Source organism: Strongylocentrotus purpuratus, unplaced genomic scaffold (assembly GCF_000002235.5).
Source record: "Strongylocentrotus purpuratus isolate Spur 01 unplaced genomic scaffold, Spur_5.0 spur5_scaffold_6, whole genome shotgun sequence".
NCBI classification, from domain to species: domain Eukaryota; kingdom Metazoa; phylum Echinodermata; class Echinoidea; order Camarodonta; family Strongylocentrotidae; genus Strongylocentrotus; species Strongylocentrotus purpuratus.
The window spans coordinates 11,320,595-11,341,973 of NW_022145612.1; the positions used below are offsets into that span (position 1 = coordinate 11,320,595).

The window sequence follows — 21,379 nt, forward strand, 5'->3', positions numbered from 1 at the left end:
TTCATTAACAGAAAATGAAATTTAGAAGAAAAAATATATATACACATATAAATCAAATATGATTGTTTGCCACCAATTCTCTTGCAATTCATAACAATTTTGAATTTATATATCAAAATAAAACTTACAAAAAAAAATATTTTAAAAAGGAGACTATTATGCATCAGAGGGCAGATTTAAAACTAAAATACATTACAAGTCTTCTTCAATGATGACCGTTTCATTAAATGAAATGATGAGGAAATGAAATATCATAATAGAGATAATTGTATATAATCTGATTGAAGAAATATATAATCAATCATATTTGTGACCTTAATGATTAAAGGACCAGATTTGAATTTCAAAGTAAATAAATATATGAAATAAAAATTAACAAAATAGTAATTTCTGTATGTATGAATGTTACAAAATTGTATTACAAAAGTAATTTCTTTTTACGCAAAAACGTTGGAATAACTGAATTCATGTAAGAAGAACACACTCACAAATACTTTCAAGAATGAACTATAAAGCAATTTCAATAAATTTTTGAATTTATTTAGAAAATATTTCACTATTTAGCAAGCAGTTATTATATGAATTGTACAAATAATAGATAATGCACTAACCTATTGATTATGCCCAAGAATTCATTTCATAAATTCTTTGCGATCATGTCCAAGGTAGACTAGTTATTTTCAACATTTTTTTGTTCAAATGACAACTGAAATCAAAGTAAATTTTATCACAAATTAAGTGATGATAATGAGCATGAAATAGTATGGTCCCTGCCAATTGGAAATAAAATCAAGCATTTCAATTGTACTCATAGAAAATACTGAGAAACAAAATGAACATATTGCAATTTTCAGCATGGTTATACCCAATCAAACAACAAATATATGTAGAATAAGAAGGCAAAAAATCATACAAAATAGTGCAGCATGAATTAATTTAAAGCCAGCCATAAATAACTTAATGCCAGCCCTAAATAACTTAATGCCAGCAAAATAACAAACATGTTTACAAATCTGTTCAACAAATCAGATGAGACATTTAATGAGACTATTATCAAATCAGAACTGGCTTATCCTCAACAAACCAAATCTAATGCATATGTCTTTGTCAAATGCCTCGATACCTATTATGATACCAATTATTTCATTCATCTGTTACAAATTATTGTATTCAATTGTGGAGTAAAATAAACAAATTGGATGGCGTAATTGTATAAAGAAAGAACACCCCCCCCCCCCCCACACAAACAAAATTAACCAATCTCTACATAATCAACAATGGACCATCCTATGTATTGTGTTGCAGAGATTTAGATTTGTTATTTTATCAATCGCTAAAACAAAACAAATAACTGCCATTCACAGTAAATTAAAGCAAGGTTTGGTATTTATTTTTCATAGAATAAAATAACCTAAACAACTCATTATTTTCTTCCTCTTCCTATATAGTCATCTTATAAAACCAATTAAAACAAAATATATAAATGAGTGGACCCCATAAATCTTCCTTGTGGCCCTGCGATTATCTTTAGCCCAGCATTGTCAAGTGCCAGGTACAAATTTTTAACACCTGGATCAAGGGACACAAACTTGGGCAAAACACCTTGTCCAAGGATGTAAGCACCGAGCAAGGATTGAACCCAGGACCTCTCGTACAAGTCGAGCCTTCAGCAATATACCACGGTGCTCCAAGACAGAAGATACACATTTGATGTGAACAGCTGTTCCTCAGAAGAAGTGTTGATTACTTGCGTCATACATAAAGTTCAACCTATCTTCACTGATATGACAACAGCCATCATATTGATATATTGTCTGCTCAAACAAGACCTCATCGATAATATTTATGATGACTATAGCAATAACTATACTGATAAATGGTTTAAAGTCACTCCCATTTTTATCTTTATGCAGTAAATGAAGATATCAATTATCACATTGCTACAGCCATTCCATTCAATACTTCCCTTTAATTTAAATTAAAAATGCTATTGTCGCAACAACAGTACCAATTAATTATAAATCAATAAAAGATAGAGAACACATATTTTGCATGTTTGTATAACTGTATAGATTAAAATGGATGTCACTGCTCAATACCTGATAATTCACAACCCTGTATATAAACCCTAGGATTAAAGTAAAATAATTAAAAAATATATACTTGTTTTAATACCTTTATTTGACATTTTATTTGACATACTTATCTTTGTTATCATTAAAAAAGAAACATAAAAACTCATATTCTTTAACCCAAGGATAAAAAATGGTCCCTCAATCTGACATTTACCTTTGACCTACATCTCCTTTACTTTGAAACATGTCCATAAAATTCAAATAAAAGTTGACAGTGTCAATCAAAACAAAATATATATCTTCTTCATAAATTAAAATAGTGTGGTCTATCCAGACAAATAAAAGTGAATGTGGACAAGCAATACACATTCTGGCAAGTCTGATATCAGTAAATAATACTATGACTGAAACTTTGTTTTTCTTTAAACTTATTTCTCGATACGCTTATCTCATGATTACAGGAATACCATTAATGGCTCAAGTTCATGTTACAAAATATAATCAATCATAAAGTTGGTTTTAGTATTCCAGAAGATGCACTAGAGTGACAAATTACTCATTCATGTATTTTATTGATTTTGCTAAAGTGTCCATTCACCAAATCAAAGAAAACTTTTCCTGACATGATTTTTAGAGTTGAAATAATTATGATAGAACTCGACAAGACTCTCTTAGAGTTTATCCATGAAGACATGTGACTAAAAGATAGAAAAACCAAAAGAACTTGACATTTTCTTTGATATATATATATAGGAAGTAAAATTTCATTTACTAAAGGCACAATTTACAGAGCATTGTTTGTTCTTATGCATGAAATAAGTCTAATAAGATAACGTGATGAGAACTAATATGTATCATATTGATTTAGTCAAAACAAGTAATACTATATATCTTTTACATTCTCTAGATGTTAGCTTTGTCAAGAAAGTATATTGCTGATAAGGAGAAGAAAACAAAGAATGTAAAGCGAAAATAAAAAGAGTACTGAACATAATAGAATGAAAATATTTTAGAAACTAAGGGTGTTCACGGGCAAAACAAAATATTGTCTCTCTTTTATTTAGCATGATTTCTTTGGATAACCCCTCATTAAATTGGAATCTGAATCCTCCATTTGATTTCAGAAACAATGAGATCTGCAATATAAAGATCACCTGTCTTAAAATAACAAGTATGGAACCTCTTTCGTATTAAAGAAAGAGAAATTAATACAAGAATTCATCGTCTGACTCTTTTAGCAACATCATCAATCACATTAAACTTATGTAAGCAGTGAATAAGTAAATTCATGATTTTGTCCATATCATGATGAGTCTGATTCACAGTGGCTTGCAAGAAGAAGAGTCGAACGGGGTACGAATTAGGTGCTTTCTCTTCCAGTGTGACTCAAACAATCTGAAGAGTAATAAACTGCTGCTTTGCAGAACTCCTCATACAAGGTCTTGTTGCGTCATCCATCGCTCATGGTTGACCTTGTAGTGGTTAAATGCCTATCGTAATTTGCAGCAAAGGTCAGAGACGTTTTTAAAAAAATCCACATCATTTGATGATTGTATACTTTCCCTGGTAACGACTTCTTGATACAATGCTTTAAAATAACTTTCTATTTACAGGCTTGCATTGAAGTTACATGTATCCCATAATGTTCTCGTATGTCATTGTCTGTCCATGTATGGTACTGTTTGTTCTTTGCTATGAACAAGCACACATTGCATGGTCAGCATCAAACATGCTCAGCACGAAACATTCTCCCTGTGTCATGAAGCTATCACTGATTTTTTGGCAGATTCAAAGAACATCTGAAACAGAAAAGAGAGAAAGAAAGAAAATCAGTTACCTACATGATTCACTTCACTCACCTCTTCACAAATTAAAAACCACTCCTCGCCAAACAATAGAGATAAAAGATTTAATACACTGTTTAAGACATTAGGACATTAAATGTATGAAATGGGTCATGTATCTGCTTGAAAGTATGGGTGTATGTGTGAGCTTAATCTTAAAATGCAGGGCTTGTCAAATGATTGTGAACACAAAAACTTGAAATAAATCATAGCTAATACAGAGAAGGCAAATTATCATCTGTTGAAGGCCGGGAAGGGATAAAGTTAAAGTAAAGCTCTTCTTGCTTTCAATAGATGATGTACAATGACTATTTGTACCCCCTGTAAATTTGATTTGATTTTTTTGTTCTTCTTTTCTTTTTCCCCTCATAATTCTAAGAATGAGAAGGTTGAATTAGGTTGAATAAGGGCCTTTGTTGGATACTTTCAGATGTAAAGCTTTAAACTGTCACATTCTCAAGAAACACAAATTTAAAAATTTAAACAAATTGATAAGGGTATGAATGATTTAGTCATATATATGAATATACAAGTTAATTAATCAAGTTTCTAAATTTTGAATACTCTCTTCAGAATGTAAATACTAAATACCAATCTTGCCTCACTAAAATGTGTATTTGTGTGGATGTGTTGGGGTGGGGGGGGGGGGGTGAGATTCAAGGCAATTTGGATGATCATTATATCTACTAACCCATTTTTAGATGAAACTGGTATTAAATCTATTTTTTAAACAAAGATGTGCACACAAAGGACAGAAACCCCCTCCATCCATGGCAGCCGTGCTAAAGCCAGGGTAATAATCGGGAGCGCCAGGAGGGTCAAATCTGACTGACATGAGCGCTATACAAGAACCACTTATTATTATTATTATTATTATCCCATTTCTTATCCATTCGAGAATTTCTTCCGTCTCTTCTCACTAACTGATGCAATCCTCCTTCTTCATCTCCATTACAATAGGGGGAATCCCCATCAAAAGCATACATATGAGTCATTCTCTGGGGAATCCATACTTTTTATGTTTGTTCTCTGAAATGCCATGCTGACGTAATATCTTAAGGATGTAGCCCAGACCCAAATAAATATCAAACAGAGAAGTCATTGAAACCAAAGGACACTCCTCAGTCTAAGAGCCTTCCTTCAAGGTAGGAAACCACATTCCTTTGTGTCCAGGCAAGATATAACCCCCAGAGGGAAATTATTAAAATGCCTTTTATAAGCCACAAAAGCCTCATGATTGATATCCAAGTAAAGCCTGAATCAAGATTGGGTGTGTAACAAAGAAACTTTAAGATGAAAATATTGCAACATGCATCATCATGGCACACCTATGTTATGAATCATAGGAACCCATTCAATACCAAAATCATTACATGACACACTAGTCAAATAACTGAAAATTGGAGACTATTACATTTCTGTGCAAGAAATATATATACATGTATATATTTGTTTCATACTTGGGGGTGAGGCAATGATATTGAGGTAAAAACATTCTCAAGGTTTAAAAAGTTGGATTTTTGGTCCTTCGTTAAATTGCAATTTTCAAATTGTTTTTAATATCCTATAAATGGAACAGCTGATAATCAGTCAAACCTATCCAATACAATAACAAAAACGAAAATATATATATATATATATATATTTCAGGAAGTAATTATGACTTGTTTGGACAGTGTCTATATGAATATAATTTGATTTGGATAGAATAAAGTACATTGTTTAATGATAATGCAAATATATTTCAGGAAATAATTATGAATTATGACTTGTTTGTTCAGTATTATATGATTGTGAAAATATCAACTGGATATTGCATTGTTGAAACAGCCATCTATTCAAATTGTATTTCTGCTATAAATTAATCATTAACTTGATGAATAGAATTACAAGGACATAGAGCAGACAGCTGATCACTTCCATTAATACATCATGCATCATGAGGCATGAACAAGAAGTGGTATTAGCTTTAGCATCTCATATCATGATACATGAAAACATATCACTAACCACTTTGGCCAGACACCATGGCTGCACACTGAGACCAAAATGACTCAGTTCCCATCAAACATTTACATGCGGTGATGCCAGTCTGTCTGTTCGGAGCCAGAAGGCCTTTGCTCCATGTTAAAGTATATGAATTAACACCCTTCTGGCTCCAAACAGACAATATCCAATTCAAAACCAACTTAGAATTGATGATTAGTCCACTTGAGGAGAATACTAAACATTCATGAAGCATTACGCACACATCACACAACGAACATATAGTTTTACATTAAGAGATGATAATAAAGTAGTATGTTTGTCTTAAAAACAGGTGTTGAATTTTTGAAGTAGTTACTGTATATGTACTATGTCTGGATATGCACCTGTGTAAACTACAACATTACTATCAAGGATTTACAAAAATGGTCTTTGTGAAACGTATTGTAATGTAGTTTGTTTCTTTCGTTCAGTTTCATTATATTAATACATTGAAAGCAGTGAGACACGGTTAGAATATTCTAAGGTTAACCACATCTGAATGGCCCTATAGTGTCATTCAGAGAATAAATCCGTTCACTGATTCTTCAGCAAGTTACTGCACTTTCATCAATTACAGGAATGTATTATTTGAACAAGAACCAGGATGTTACCACTTACTAGAACTCATTAACAATAGAAAAAGAGGAAGAGATGAAGGAGACAATTACAGGGTGAATACATGTCTTTATTCCAATTTTTTCATAAATTCCTCATTACTCTCAAAGGATAAAAAGATTTACTAATATAAAGAAATATTAAATTTGAAAGTAAAGTTTTGCCAAAGGCATTGGCGAGCATAATCAATACCATGAAATTTACAAAATGGTTGTAACCCATTTTTTTAAATTGTGGAATCGTAACATATAAATCTCATATAAGATTCATGTAGTGCCTTGCCGGGGATTTAAATATGAGCAAAAGGTTAATTTTCTTTCTTCTTGCTTACCTTGCAAAAACCCTTGAAATTTTTGCCATCCATTTCTTGGAGTGCTTGACAAAATGCCTGTGATAACAGAAGAAATAGAGTAAAACAAACGAAATAAAGTAAAACAAATGAAAATGAAATTGGCAATATTAAACAATTAAAGTTAAACTTTGAATCGATTGCATCTACAGCCAAACCTGGGCTATCAACATTGCTGCTAGACTTCTATGTCTAGACACTCCCAAACAGGAGACAGGTGCCAGACACAAACGAGACAATTTTCCTGCCAATATTTACACATTTTATTATTTTTTGGTTGAACAGTGCGTTTAACTATACACCTGCTGACCACATGTCCTTCCTGTTAATTAATTAATTATTTTGGCAGCAGTATTGAAAAGACAATGCACATATATAATAATGGTCCAGCATGTAAATCATATTTGACAGAATGTTATGACAGCTGAGCCCATAAAGATTAAATGGAAGTACATGAACAATGAAACATAAATATCTATTGTATATATAATCATATTCTGCACTGCAATTAATTGTCTTAATCATCTTACATGTATTGCATCTACATTATTTGTATCTGTAACATGAAATTAATAATAAGTTACTAATTATTTAAAGGCACAATGGATTGAAGGAGGTACTTTTAATTTTTGAAAAATATCATGAATTGTAACTTTTTATGTAACAGGGCCCTGGTGATACATATCTAAACACTATAACATAAAACACTTCATTTTTGATAACGGTTGTTCTATCTTCTTTAAAGAAGATGACCATTTTCATTATCTTAATTCATATTGGGTGTGTGGATTCAGAGATAGAAATAGAGGCCATTCCTAGTCCTGAATTGACAAGCAAATATAAATGTATCTCAAGTGTATATTATGGTTTTATATCAGTCTTTGTGGCAGAGTAGTGATTTGAAGTCACAAGTTCAAATATGAAGTCAAAAGTTCAGATCTGAAGTCAAAAGTTCAAATCTGAAGTCAAAAGTTCAGATCTGAAGTCAAAATTTCAAATCTGAATTCCTATCATCCCTCATAGCCTAAAGATCTACAATATAAAAACTTTTCTGTAAAGCATCAATGCTCATAAATGATCACTATTTTATGATAAGGTTTTCTAGACTGCCAAGTGCCAATCACATCTAAATAGTTGCTTGAATAAGCCAGTTCACGGTTGCAGTCTGAGCATGAGCAGATAAAGGTCAATGCAGAACAAATTGTGAAATACACGGAGACGAAATACTGGAAACGTGCTCATGAAAGTTATGTAATCATTATTCATTAATGCACTCCATAACACACAGGTGGGAGTATTCTTTGTAAGTGGGGGAACAAAGGCTATTTATATAGCAGCTCCATCGCTGTAGGAGTGATTATTTCAAAATGTACAAAGTGGAACCTCTTTATGTTTTGAAGATCTGTGGATATTCGGGGTCATTGCAGTAATGTGTTAACCGTGAACTAGTCTATTGCAAAAACAAATTCAGCGATCGTGCACAACGCATCTAAGTTCATAGATAGGACATTCAGTCAATAAATTCTAGGTTAAATATGGCACAAATAATAGAACTGCTACTCTTGCAAGTTGCAATAAAAAAACATGCAAAAGGCATTGTGTACATGCTGAAATTGCAAGAGGGGTTAAAGGGTAATCTTAAACTAATATTGGTTTTCTTGCTATCACAATGTGACTAAGTATGCAGCATGCATACAAAAGCATCCTCTTTCTTAGAAAATAAATGACATATCTCAAAAACTGTTGTTTTCTGCATAGTTTTCAAAAGGAATTGTTATTCGATTTCATGGAAGCTGTTGTTCAATTCAATGAAATAAAATTGGTCTGATGTTTAGCTCTTGGTACCCATGATTGCCTTTATTAAAGCCCCTCTAAAGTGTTGAAAGCCCCAAAAATGTGATGGTAACATTTTACTTGAATTTTTTATAATATGAAAGAGGATGTCAGTTAAGCATTTTTGCAAGACAAATTTGTTTGAAGTACAATAATGATAACATAATACAAAATTTAGGTTGTCTGCGTACACAGAAAACCCAAATAATGTATTCTTTTACCAATATTTGTCCTCAGAACAAGTGTTGATTACTTCGCCTTCGCTGATGTGACAACAGACGTCATATTGATATATTTTCTGCTCAATCAAGACCTCATCGATAATATTTATGATGACTATAGCAATAACTATACTGATAAATAGTGGGGGGGGGGGGGAGGGGGGATTTTTTGCAGAAGTGTGTATTAAATGACATCTTCTTTCACTTTATGATACAATTTTATGCTATTTTCTGGTCCCATTTATAATTTCAATGTTAAACATTCACATTTTATTGTTATATTGATGTACTTTTCGTTTGGATAATAAACTTCAAACTTCATATTGAGTGTTTCAAGTAGTTTTGGTACTAAAACACACCAACCAACCAACTGGAGCATCTCACATCCCCTCTGGCATGAGCACAAGATGATGAAATGTGCAGAGCCAGCATGCGTCATGGAAATTCCCCTTCTTGAAAACATTGCTAACATTCGCAGACGAATGACAAACATTAAACAGGTTTAGAACATTCGAGAAAGGAGGTTAACATACATGTACAAGGTGAAAGTGATGTCTGATGTGTAATATCTTTGTTTATTATGTGTCATCAGGGATTAAATATGGCTATATACATCCTATATCCTTCTTTTAAAGAGCATTTGGAAATATCAACGTATCTGCTTATTGTAGGATTGGCAGAAATAATATGAACTCTTTTATATCTTATGAATTTGCTTCCCTCTACAAAAATAAACACCAATATTTAGGTATCCTTGTGTAAAAAGCCGATATTGAGGATATTACATGTACTTCCTAGTTATTGCTTACTTAACTCCATCATTAAAGTTACTTATTTACAATTGGTTATCGTTTTTGCATAAATATCTGTGGTCTATAACAGCCTCTTCAATACATCCTGTCTTGTAATGGTGCTATCATTAATTTACATGATAAAGACTAAATTATAGGAAAAAGGATGTTATTGCTACGTATGATATAATGTTTATAGTTAGAAATATCTCCAACATACAAACCTGAAGAAGTATAATATTAGGGCAAAAAATCCGACTATTTGCTGATTTTCAAGTCAAATGGATAGCCATTTTAATTGCCAGTACATGTAGATGTTATCTGATGTGTAAGGCAACATTTGGGAGCAAAACAAGGAACATTTCCTTTCAATCACAGCTGGAGAAATTTAATATTAAGGCTTCATCTTCACTATTCATTGCTTTAAAAGTCCATTGATATTAAATAATCTAGATACTAATCTGATGTGTGAAATATCACGAAAATGAACAAAGAAATCCAATGAGCATAGCTCAAGAAATTTAACAGAGCTTAATCATAATCACTCAATATTCAATGATTTGAAAGTCAAATAGATATCAAATTACTCTAGATACTTATCTGATGTGTTAAATAACATCAAAGAGCAAAAATTTAAAACATCACACACCAGCATAGCCCACAATAGCTACACTGTTTGGAGAAGTTTTGGCACTCTTTTAGATTTTACACGAATGTATGTCAAAATGACACCTATGATCTATACTCGCTATACTCATGGCTATCATTATATGAGTAACTAAAACAACAATTTAGAGTGTCATCATGCTGTGAACACATCTCAGGACTAGGAAAAGAAGACTTTAAAATATTAAAGCAAAATATACAAGCATATAAGTATTGGTGTGTACTGCAAGGTTCTGGAATCATCAAAATGATAAGAGATTTGGCCCAGTCTTGGTAAAGATGTATATGAGACCACACAAATAAGCCAACATTTTCAAGCTGTTACATGTCAAACTTTGAATATGAAGGCATTTGAAGAGCCATGCGTTTAAGGGAACAAGTTTTCTCTGATGTTCTTCCACACTTGCATAATAACAATGAAAACGCTCACAAATTATTTTTCCCCGCTCACCCGAACTCGATCTTCTCTTTAAACCTTCGAATGGTGATGTCGAAATACAGCGATTGCCAATACCAATGTTTCATTTAAAAACAGCTTGCGTCACAAGATTAACAATGAAACCGGATAATCTATTGATTATATTGAAGGTTTCAAAGTACAGTTTAATAACTTTAATCCAATCACAAGGCCTTTACTGGAATAACAGCAGTACTTGCATCAACACTACGTAATCTGCCAAAAGATTGCGCAATAGGGACTTCCCACACAGGTATTTCATGACGAATTATTACCTAGATAATGGGACACATGTTTATATTTTCCAACACGTATCAAGGAGGTACAGATTAAAGTAATCAAAGAAACTAGGTTAAAATGTAAGCAATATAATTTGATTACAATTTGCTTTTCCTGGTTCATTTTCATTATGAGAAGGTTATGGATGATCACATTCTGGAAAGTCCAGCATAGAGTTTTTAAAAAAACAATAGAAGTACATCCAAAACAAAAACAAAAACAATTGTAGATGTTATGCTTTCATCGCATGTGTGTTAGTCTTGTACTTCAACAAGTAACTTTACATTATAGAGCTCTACTAAAGTGAGTCAATTCATTGTCTCCATATTAAATAAAGGTACACAATTATAAGGTCAATAGCTATGAACTTTCTTTTATTTTGAACAAAATATTTTAATTTCATAGTGTAACTGGAAAACTTAATTGGACTTTAAAGTTGTCTCTCTACAGCAACTGTAGTCACCAGCTCAAAGCCAAACTGTATTTAAACTTTGCAGATAAAGTGTACCACATTAATTTAAAGGTTTTTTTCATAAACAGATCTTTAAATACCACCAAAAGAACTGCTAACCAACAGTTATCGAGTGGAGATCTGAAAGTATATGGGGCTCATGCTCGAGTGATGCAGCCCATTTAGCACCTTTAGGAGAATTTTAACGGAAGTGCCTAAGGATACCGATTACTATGAAAAACCACAACAGGAAACCATAATACAACTGCTTTCAATTTCATTCATAAATTCTTCTTTACTACTTGTCTGCCACATGCCTTACAATCAAGATACTACACCACAATGTATTTGAATAGAAAGGTATGTTTATCCCCCATATACAATGATGGTTTCTTCATCCGACTCCAACATTTTTTACATACTGAAACGATAGAATCTGGACCCACATAATAGATCAGTCAAAATTCTTTATTTCATTTTCTCTTTGAACGTAAAATATGCTTCCTGTCCTGTGATTTTGCAATGATGTGGTACTTTTTTAGTTTTCTTTTGAGTCTCGAAGTGAGTTCCAAGTTTAAACAAAAACGATGAGATGATTGTTCACCTTACATCAGATGAGATGTGACATAACAAATACTTGGCGAGGTACCAAACCGTGCCTATAATTTATGTAGAATTAGAAGCAGGAATTTATTTTTTGAAGAAAGCCCCAAACCAAAGGAAACCAAAGGAAACCAAAGAATATACAAAGCATTAATAAAGTAAATTCCTTCCGTGCTGTCGCCAGTGAATCTTGGCCAAGAAAGTGAGCATGGAGCAATGTGATTTTATCAAGAATGGCTACTTTTTTTGTATTGGTTTAAACAGCCCATAAACTGCATGATAAGTTGATAACAAATTCCAGAAACAATATAAGCCAATAGCTATGAATCAAACGCATTCTACTTGCAATAAGGACATCCTCAATGAATACTAATCTTGTCAGCATCTGTTTCTACATATAAACCAAATCCTGTATGTGAGGCAGGTGAATTACCGGTATAGATAACATCTGTTTAAACAAAAATTGATAAATGATTACGTTTCAAGTTGATCATTATTCCCAAAGACTACTTTGATGCTGATATTTTATCTGCTTTTGATTTATTCATAATTTTGGCAAATGCAAATAGAAGTAGAAAAAAAAGTATGATTTGGGGGACTCTTTTTCCCTTCTTTAATTCAACAAAACTTGCACCATTTTTATTGCGTGTAAACAGAACTGCAAATATGTGTGTGGTTTTGATTTTGAATTGATTATATAACAGCGTACAAACTTTTATCCCAGTTTTTGTTGGTGCCATATAAATTTCTTCTTGATGAAATACATCGTGACATTTACAATCATAAGACTTTATGTTCTGCAAAAATGCTTGCTATTAAACACCTGGAAATGACCATCATATATAATTCCCTTGATGGTTCCACTCATTGGCATTTAAAGAGAATTATTTCCTCCTATTATCTATGTTCAAGGAGGAAGGAAGGATCCATTTGTTTATATATATAGATCTATGCAATTCAAGAGTATACAAATTTCATGTAAACTTTGCAATAGTAAACATTCACATATTAAACTCTAACTAATGATTTTCCCACACAAAGCTGTGTTATTTCCTCATCTGAACTTCAAGGATATCTTATGAGTATGCTCAGACAGCTAAAGATGCTACACTACACTCATAAATATTTACAAAGCGGATCATCCTGGCAGTATTATTGATTATTTAAATATTTGTACAATTCTAATCTATTCTTTGAAAAAAATTGACACAAAAATCCTCAAAGACGTTCAAGGTCATGAAATTATTTGTCAGTACACGTGTCACATATCAGAGCACAATGATAACAAGTGTGTTTACATAGACAACAGGTTCCTACAAGCCTTGACCAGTGAAGTACAGTGTAGATAGAATCAATACTTAGACAAATAGATTTCTCTTTCTCTCTAAAAAAAATTCTCTTTCACCAATTCCAAATTTATCCAAGAAAAAGAGATGATGAGATTTCCTTTTCATTTCCTTTTTGTTTTACCTCTCATCTCTACTCGACTCATTGATATATATATATATACCAATTATTCAAATTCCCCTTCACACTCTGTCCTCTGATAGTGACGGTAGTGAGAAAAATCGTAACGCAAAGTGAATGCAATTTTTTTTTCACTACCGTCACTTCGTGAAAACAGCGACGATATATTCTCCAGCGACAATTGCCCCAGGCTTTAATTTAGTCAGACATAGGATAAACATTAGGGCTGCAATTGGGTTTAGGTTAGGCTTGGGGTTAGGGTTAGGTTTGGAGTTAGGGTTAGGTCTGGGATTAGGGTTAGATATAGTGTTTCCTCCATAGTTTAAGTGAAGAATTTGGTTGACGTAGGATCTTGAACGCAGAGTAATTGCTGCCAGAGCATTTGTTATACAAGGGCAAACACATTTAAATATGTACTCTGCTAAACCAAATGACCAAACGATTGGTAAACTTTAAACATCTTAACCATGCATAGTTTATAAAAGGTTTATTCAGACATGGTGCAGTCAATCTACTAAAGGCAAAACATACATGTATATAAAAAAGAAAAGCAAAATGAAACATTAAGGCAGAGGGGGGAAAAAAGAAAAAACCCTGAGTAACAGTAGCCCCGAAAGCAAACTCACCGTTTTGTATATTATTAGATACACGATTGTGAAGTGCATTTATTGTTATTGCAGCATCTATTATTGTTTAATATCTTGAATATGAATGAGCCTAAATGATACACTGGTTTCACAAGTTTGTAGCATTTCATATTTAAGGTTACACATTGCTTTTAAGCGATACCTTTAAAATTATGGAAAAAGACAAGATTAGCTATTAAGAGGAAACAACAGTATCCAAAGCCTTTTAAGAGAAGGAATAATGCAGAGGAAATGATTGCTAGTAATTTTCAGGAACCGAAAGCTCCATTGGGAATTTTTTTCCCCACTTTAATCTCTTATCCACTTTAATCATACTTATCAGAAACTGAAACTTGTGAGGTATAAGATGAGTGCAAATTCTAAATATAACCACAAACTTGCTTTTGTCATTTCAAAATTGATAGTCACATCCAAACAAGAAAATTCAGGTATTTTGGGATACAAGTAGATCACACTGACTTTTGAATGAATGAACAAAAAACAAAAAAACAACAACAAACAAATGAACAGAGGAAGGTGTCTGGACTTACAAACAAAAGTTGTCACACAGGTATATAATATTTGGACGTGTTATAGAACTCTTTTCAAATGACTCAATCCACCCTAATTAAATTTCTAAGCACTAAACAGATAAATAAACAAATAAACAAGGAATCAACAAACAAACAAAAATACAAACACCCTGTGAACTCACCTGGGCGGAGTCTGTGTCCACATGGACTGGCAGAGACAAGAAACATTCTGTTTGTAGAAACTGGATCAGGTTTAATCCATCTTTAGTGTAGATACTCTTAAGTACTGTTGAAGCTTCAGCTAAGGCCTTGAGAACAGAGAAAGTAAGGAGACATATTATTTTTTAGATCTTAGGAAAGATGCATGATTTTAAGAATTTGTGTCAATAAATTCATTTTTTATAATGTAAAGTATCATTTATTCTGAAATGTGGACTTAATTTGCCTGACAATACAGGAGTTTACAAACTTTGAGCCACAATCTAATAATTGAACTGAAATTTGAATTTGATAAAGGTTTCATCAAGAGCTATAGTCCTATTTTCAGTTGTACATCAAGCTAAGAATGTTTGTAGTACGGACTATATGCATCACAATTTACAAATCATTTATTTTCTTAAATCATTTGTCAGTTGGGAAATCAGAAAAACATAATTATTGTAAAAAGCAATCAAAGGATATAACTAAAAATGTAATGTCATTGAGAAAGTGAAAGCCCTGTTCTATCCAGTAAAAAAATATCACAATTGTTACAATTTATTATAACTGGGAAGATGTCTGTGTCTGTCTGTGTGTGTGTGCATGTCTCTCTCTCTCTCTTCCTCTTTTTTTTCTCTACTCCTCTTCCTCTGCCCCTCTCTCTCTCTCTCTCTCTAATGCATGCTGTATCTCCCCTTCCCCTCTCTCTCCCCCTCCTCATTTGAATAATACTAAATGTTGGTTACCATGACGGTTTGTGCATCAGTGAGGTCAAAGGTCTTCTGGAGGGGAGCTAAGAAACAGGCAGGGATGACGTACTTGTAGATGAAGTCTCTGAAGAGAGGCATCCCTCCGTTACCACCCCAAGACTCTATCAATCTCTTCAGGATGTTGAAACATGTCTTGATCATCTGGATATTAAACATGGAAGATTAGAATTAATCAACATCATCTTTATGGTGTCATGATATGTTTCTCAGTCCATTGTATCGAGTGATTATCAATCAAAGTGATACATCATGAAGTTTTTCTGAGCTCTTTTGAGACTGGATAAAATGAGACATGATGACATTCATTAATTTTCATTGATTTTCATTAATTCAAATTCATTCATTCGTTATTTCAACACAAGTATACTTATCAGTCAGCTTGAGAAAATGAAATGGATCAAACTGGTCTAGTGCTACATCAAAGTTTTTCCAAACTCTCTTGGAATTTGTTTGTTGATATCAACATACTGTATGTAGGATTATATCTACTCCTTTGTTAAAAAAGGATGCAGCTGATAAAAGAATGTCCTCTTATCTTAAAGATTCTCTGCATGAATATTTTTATTTCATTGCATAAAATCACATGACATTCTACAAAATATTGCACAACCATAAAAAAAAAAAAAAAAAAATCAAGGACTAAAGTTACTGCTCTTCTGGACATTCAACTCTTAAAGGCCCACTGCACTACTTATAGCTACTTGCGCCCTCTATATAACAAACAATGCCTAATCGGTGACCATTGGTCCCCCATGATCCTCTTTTTCTTATGTTAACTGAGAGCTGAGTTGATGAGATAACCACCTGTCCAGTGACCTTGCAGGGCGGTCTAATCCCTCCTGTAAACTACGGCAGATAAGCTTTAAGCAAACCACAATGGATGTCAAGTTCTTATTTTCAAACCTGTAGTTTACAATGCATGTTGAGAAATGACCATGTAAATTTAGTTATCTGTATCAGAATATTAACATCCTTGCACAATATCATCTGAAGAAACAAACAGATGCTTTGGCACATTTGTCTCGTAATCAAACCACAAAAGATCAATAGGTCAATAGGATGCAGCTGATAAAAGAATGTCCTCTTATCTTAAACATTCTCTGCATGAATATTTTTATTTCATTGCATAAAATCACATGACATTCTACAAAATATTGCACAACCATAACAAAAATAATAAATCAAGGACTAAAGTTACTGCTCTTCTGGACATTCAACTCTTAAAGCAAACCACAATGGATGTCAAGTTCTTATTTTCAAACCTTTAGTTTACAATGCATGTTGAGAAATGACCATGTAAAATTAGTTATCTGTATCTGAATTTTAACATCCTTGCACAATATCATCTGAAGAAACAAACAGATGCTTTGGCACATTTGTCTCGTAATCAAACCACAAGAGATCAAAAGTCTTATGTTCATATGTGTTTACTTCCTGTTTTTTTTTTTATGTTTCTAAGAAACCTGGGAAAGATCTGGGTAGTGGTATTTTAATAAATGAATAAGATCAGGGGATTGGTAAATAAGCTGATGATTAAGGGATCAGGTTACCTTCACATGGAAGTTATTTTCATTGAAATGATGTATCATACGGATCATATAGCCTCTATAAGGTAAATATAGAAGAATAAGAAGCTGTAAGTAGGATTAAATTAACTTACCACAGGATCTGGTTCTTCAATTGTGGCTCGTACCACGCTCAGTAACACCTCTTCAAAACATGGTTGCTCTGAAACAAAAAAGATGACAATAATCAATTAGTTTGAGAGGTCGTGGAATGACTGACAGGTCGCGACTTCAAAAGTGTTTCGTCATCTCCGACGATCCTTGATTTTATACGACATATGCTTGTGCTACAAGTGCTCTGTGGTCAATATCCTGGTCAATATCCTGGTCAATATCCTGCAGTAACGGAATTCCCAAGTTCAACGCTGGACAAAACACTGTAACTAATCTTAACCCTAACCATAACATTAACCTAAAACCCAATAGCATCCTTAAACCTACATCTCTGACGACATACAGCCCGGAGAAATTATCGTCAGAGCACCCAATCAAGAGTATACACTTCAAAGAGGGAGAATCTAGAGAGGCAGTGGTTAACACTTTTCATTTGTCTGCATGGGCTGCCTGATGAAATTTGACATCTGAGGATAGAGAAGTAGACTTTGGGGCCTACCGGTATGTGCACCAGGTACCTGGTAGTGTCAAGCCCCAAGTTTAAATCTTTGGGTCTTCCACTTCTTTTACATGCTTTCATCTTGAAGAATAATCAGGAGATAGGGTCTTATAAATTCACACGACTGGCAGACAGTAAACTCATCGTTCTTAATTTTGTTATCATCTGCACGGATCCACAAAGGATATTTGATATTTTGGAATTAACAAAATTCAGTCTCTAAACAGAAGATATGAAATAAAATACTGATGTGAATATGGCAACCTTTCAAAGAAAAAAAGAAAGAAGTATACCCTTATATCCTACATCACATTTAAAAAAGATAAACTACTGCATCATATTCACATGTAAGCCTACCAGTAAAAAGAGAAATTGTATATACAGTACCAGTAAAAAGATTATTCTTTTTACAAAATTTATGCAAAAATCATGTCATTGTTTGAATATCTTTATCAGGGGAATTCACATAAAAAGCCGCACTTTCTCAAATCATTGGTGACTTTGACATCATATCAAGACACTCATTTGACTTTCAAAGAAATAAATGTATAAATATATTGATGCCCTCAACCAGATATGAGCATAATTGTTATGTCTACTGACACACAAAATTCATTTAGCACACTGCCTAATACATGTAGGTGTTTATAATTTCATTCCAATCAAAACAAGTTTGTTTACTGAGAATGCTAGTATTTATAACATATGACAGATGGTGCACAATTAACCACGTTGCTAGAATTGAAATTCAATATCTAACCATATATATGTTCACTTGGTAAAGTTGGTACATAACAAGTTTCATAATGACACAAATATTGCACAATGCATGAATTGATCATTGTTGAATTGATTAAGAAGGTATCAAAAACTTCCACATTTATTCTCTAAAGAACTGTATATTGCAATTAATTCCAAATTAAAATTCCCATGGTTTTCTCTCAGTTTCCTTCAATTTTAGCAAGAAAATGAATGGATGTGAAACAATATTACTTTGAAAGGGTATGGCTTAAGGCATGCATGGCATTGTGTGTATGGCAGCCTTGTGTTACAAAATATACATAATGGAGTGTACTAATGTCCTTGCTTCTATTTCAAGATCAAATTACCAATCCCAGGGACAATCATAGACCTACCCTCATGACCTTAATCATAGATATTGCTATTTCAAGGGCTAAATTTTGATCTAGTCAATTTCTAGTATTAAAAAGAAATTGTAGTGGCATCCGATAACTGTGATCTGATTTGACTCTTATTAAGACTTAATCCTTCAATCACATATATTACATTTTTATGGATTAGGCAAAAGTGTTATGGTGGCTTTAAAGCCCCACTGCACTACTTATAGCTACTTGCGCTCTCTATACAGCCAACAATGCCTAAGCGGTACCCGTTGATCCCCCATGATGCCCTTTTTCTGATGTTAATTGAGAGCTGATTTGTTGATATAACAACACTATGAACATGACGGACAAAGAAAGAGGACAAAATAGACAGTTCCTTATTCTACCCTCAACAATTGCTGTGGTAGACAAAGGAACATCTCTTCACTGCTATTATGTAAAAATGCATAGAACAGGTGAATATGCATGTGACACTTGTTCTACACATTTTTACAAAATAGCAGTGAAGGGATGTTCCTTTGTCTACCACGGCAATTGTTGAGGGTAGAATGAGGAACTGTATATTTTGTCCTCTTTCTTTGTCCGTCATGTTCATAGTGCAACCTGCCAGTGAGCTAGCAGGGAGGTCTAATCTCTCCATGCCAAACTAGTGTAGAGGGGCTTTAATATATACATGTATTTGCGGTTTAATATGATGAATTGTAAATCAAAAATAATATTTAGCTTTGTATGACTAATGATATCCTACCCCTGGAACAGTTTCAAATTTCAAAATCAATGAAAACTCTTACAATAAAGCCACTACAAATAATTTTCATATAAATGCTAATCTTCTACACATAATAAAATATGAACATAAGACTCATTTCCTTATACTCAAAGGTTGTGATTTTTCAACTTGTAAAACTTCTTTGAAGTCTGATATGTGAGAAACTGTACATAATCCTTGTTTATGCTTCTCTCATACACTTTGGTGGGAAATCTTGTAGATTAATGAGCAAGAATACTAAAAATCTCTCAAAATATATCTTGAGTTATTTTTGGGTTGAGGTTTCCATTAAGATATTATACTCAGTTTCAATATAAACTTGAAATGTAATTATTAACCATTAACCCATGGAAACTAAAACTACACATGATTTATATATCTTCTGCTAAAAATAGACAAAGGATATTTATAATGGAGCCTAGATTTTACAGCAGATACTAAAAGCCTGGTTCACACATGGAGTAGTGAGCCACCTCCACCTGACCCCCCCCCCCCCCAAAAAAAAAAAAATCTGTGGCAAATCAAGCTGGCATTGCAATAGTGGTTCTTACATTTCTATATCTTTCAAAGTATGAATGCCTTCTGACCTTTGTTGCACACAGCTCTTTTTCACCTCCACTGGCCTTTCTTTAATACTAAATATTGTCATAATGCAGCAGCACTCATTTTGAGGTCATTTACTGCATATCTGAACAAGGCTTGAAAAAGTAGTGTTTTTTGTTTTTTTTTGTTTAGAGAGAATTGTTAATTTGAGGGGTGTCTGGAGTGGATTGGATTATTGGTCAACACATATCCAAAAAAGAAGAAGAAAAATAAAGAAGGCAAAATCAAATGGTACATTACCTGAAAGGTTTAATTTGTATCTTATTCGGCCAGAACAATCACCATTATCGTGCTACAATCCAAGGATGAATATTCATATCGAATACATTTGCATATTCACAAGAGTAGACATACCTTGGTGACTAATGACTTCTAGGCAATCGTTCATTGCAATGCATTGAAGGAACTGAAAGTAGCATCTCCTCAACGTTTGCTTATCAATGGTGGCTTGGGTGTCAGCTTCTTCAGCTGGTTGCTTGAGGACGGTATCTATGGTCCTCACAATGGGCATGAACACTGCTTGCAGGAACCGGATGATGGTTTTCTGATGGTGGTGGAGCAGAGAGAGAGAGAGAGAGCATTACAATATAATAATTTACTTTAAAATATTGGGGAAAAAACTAGAGCCAGTTGAATATCATCACCCTACTTATGAGAAAAAAAATATTACGAAAAAGTTAATATCATATTTTTCTTGATTTCAATGCTAATAAGCAAGGAGAGATTCTGATTTATCGATAACACATCATTGAAATATTAGCATTTTCTTTGATTATGAAGAGGAATGAGTTTAAATGTAGTTGTACTCTATGCATGTAGATGTGACCCCTCAATGAAATTCAAATGACTACCGTAAGAAGATCTTCATAATTTTTAAGTGATTTAGTGTTCCCTTCTAA

General features: G+C 33.2%; 1 protein-coding gene across 1 annotated transcript in view; it reads right to left on the minus strand.

Moving 5' to 3' along the window:
- Window positions 1-494: 494 nt before the first annotated feature.
- Window positions 495-21,379, minus strand: part of LOC581185 (exportin-T) — a 60,065-nt gene continuing 39,180 nt past the window's right edge. Inside the window, exons 17-22 of the mRNA XM_781199.5 lie at window positions 20,835-21,024; window positions 17,467-17,534; window positions 15,783-15,947; window positions 15,021-15,146; window positions 6,894-6,950; window positions 495-3,874 (exon numbers count right to left, since the gene is read on the minus strand). Coding sequence (XP_786292.3) covers window positions 3,833-3,874; window positions 6,894-6,950; window positions 15,021-15,146; window positions 15,783-15,947; window positions 17,467-17,534; window positions 20,835-21,024 — 648 coding nt within the window. The 3' untranslated portion in view covers window positions 495-3,832. The remainder of the gene's footprint in view (window positions 3,875-6,893; window positions 6,951-15,020; window positions 15,147-15,782; window positions 15,948-17,466; window positions 17,535-20,834; window positions 21,025-21,379) is intronic.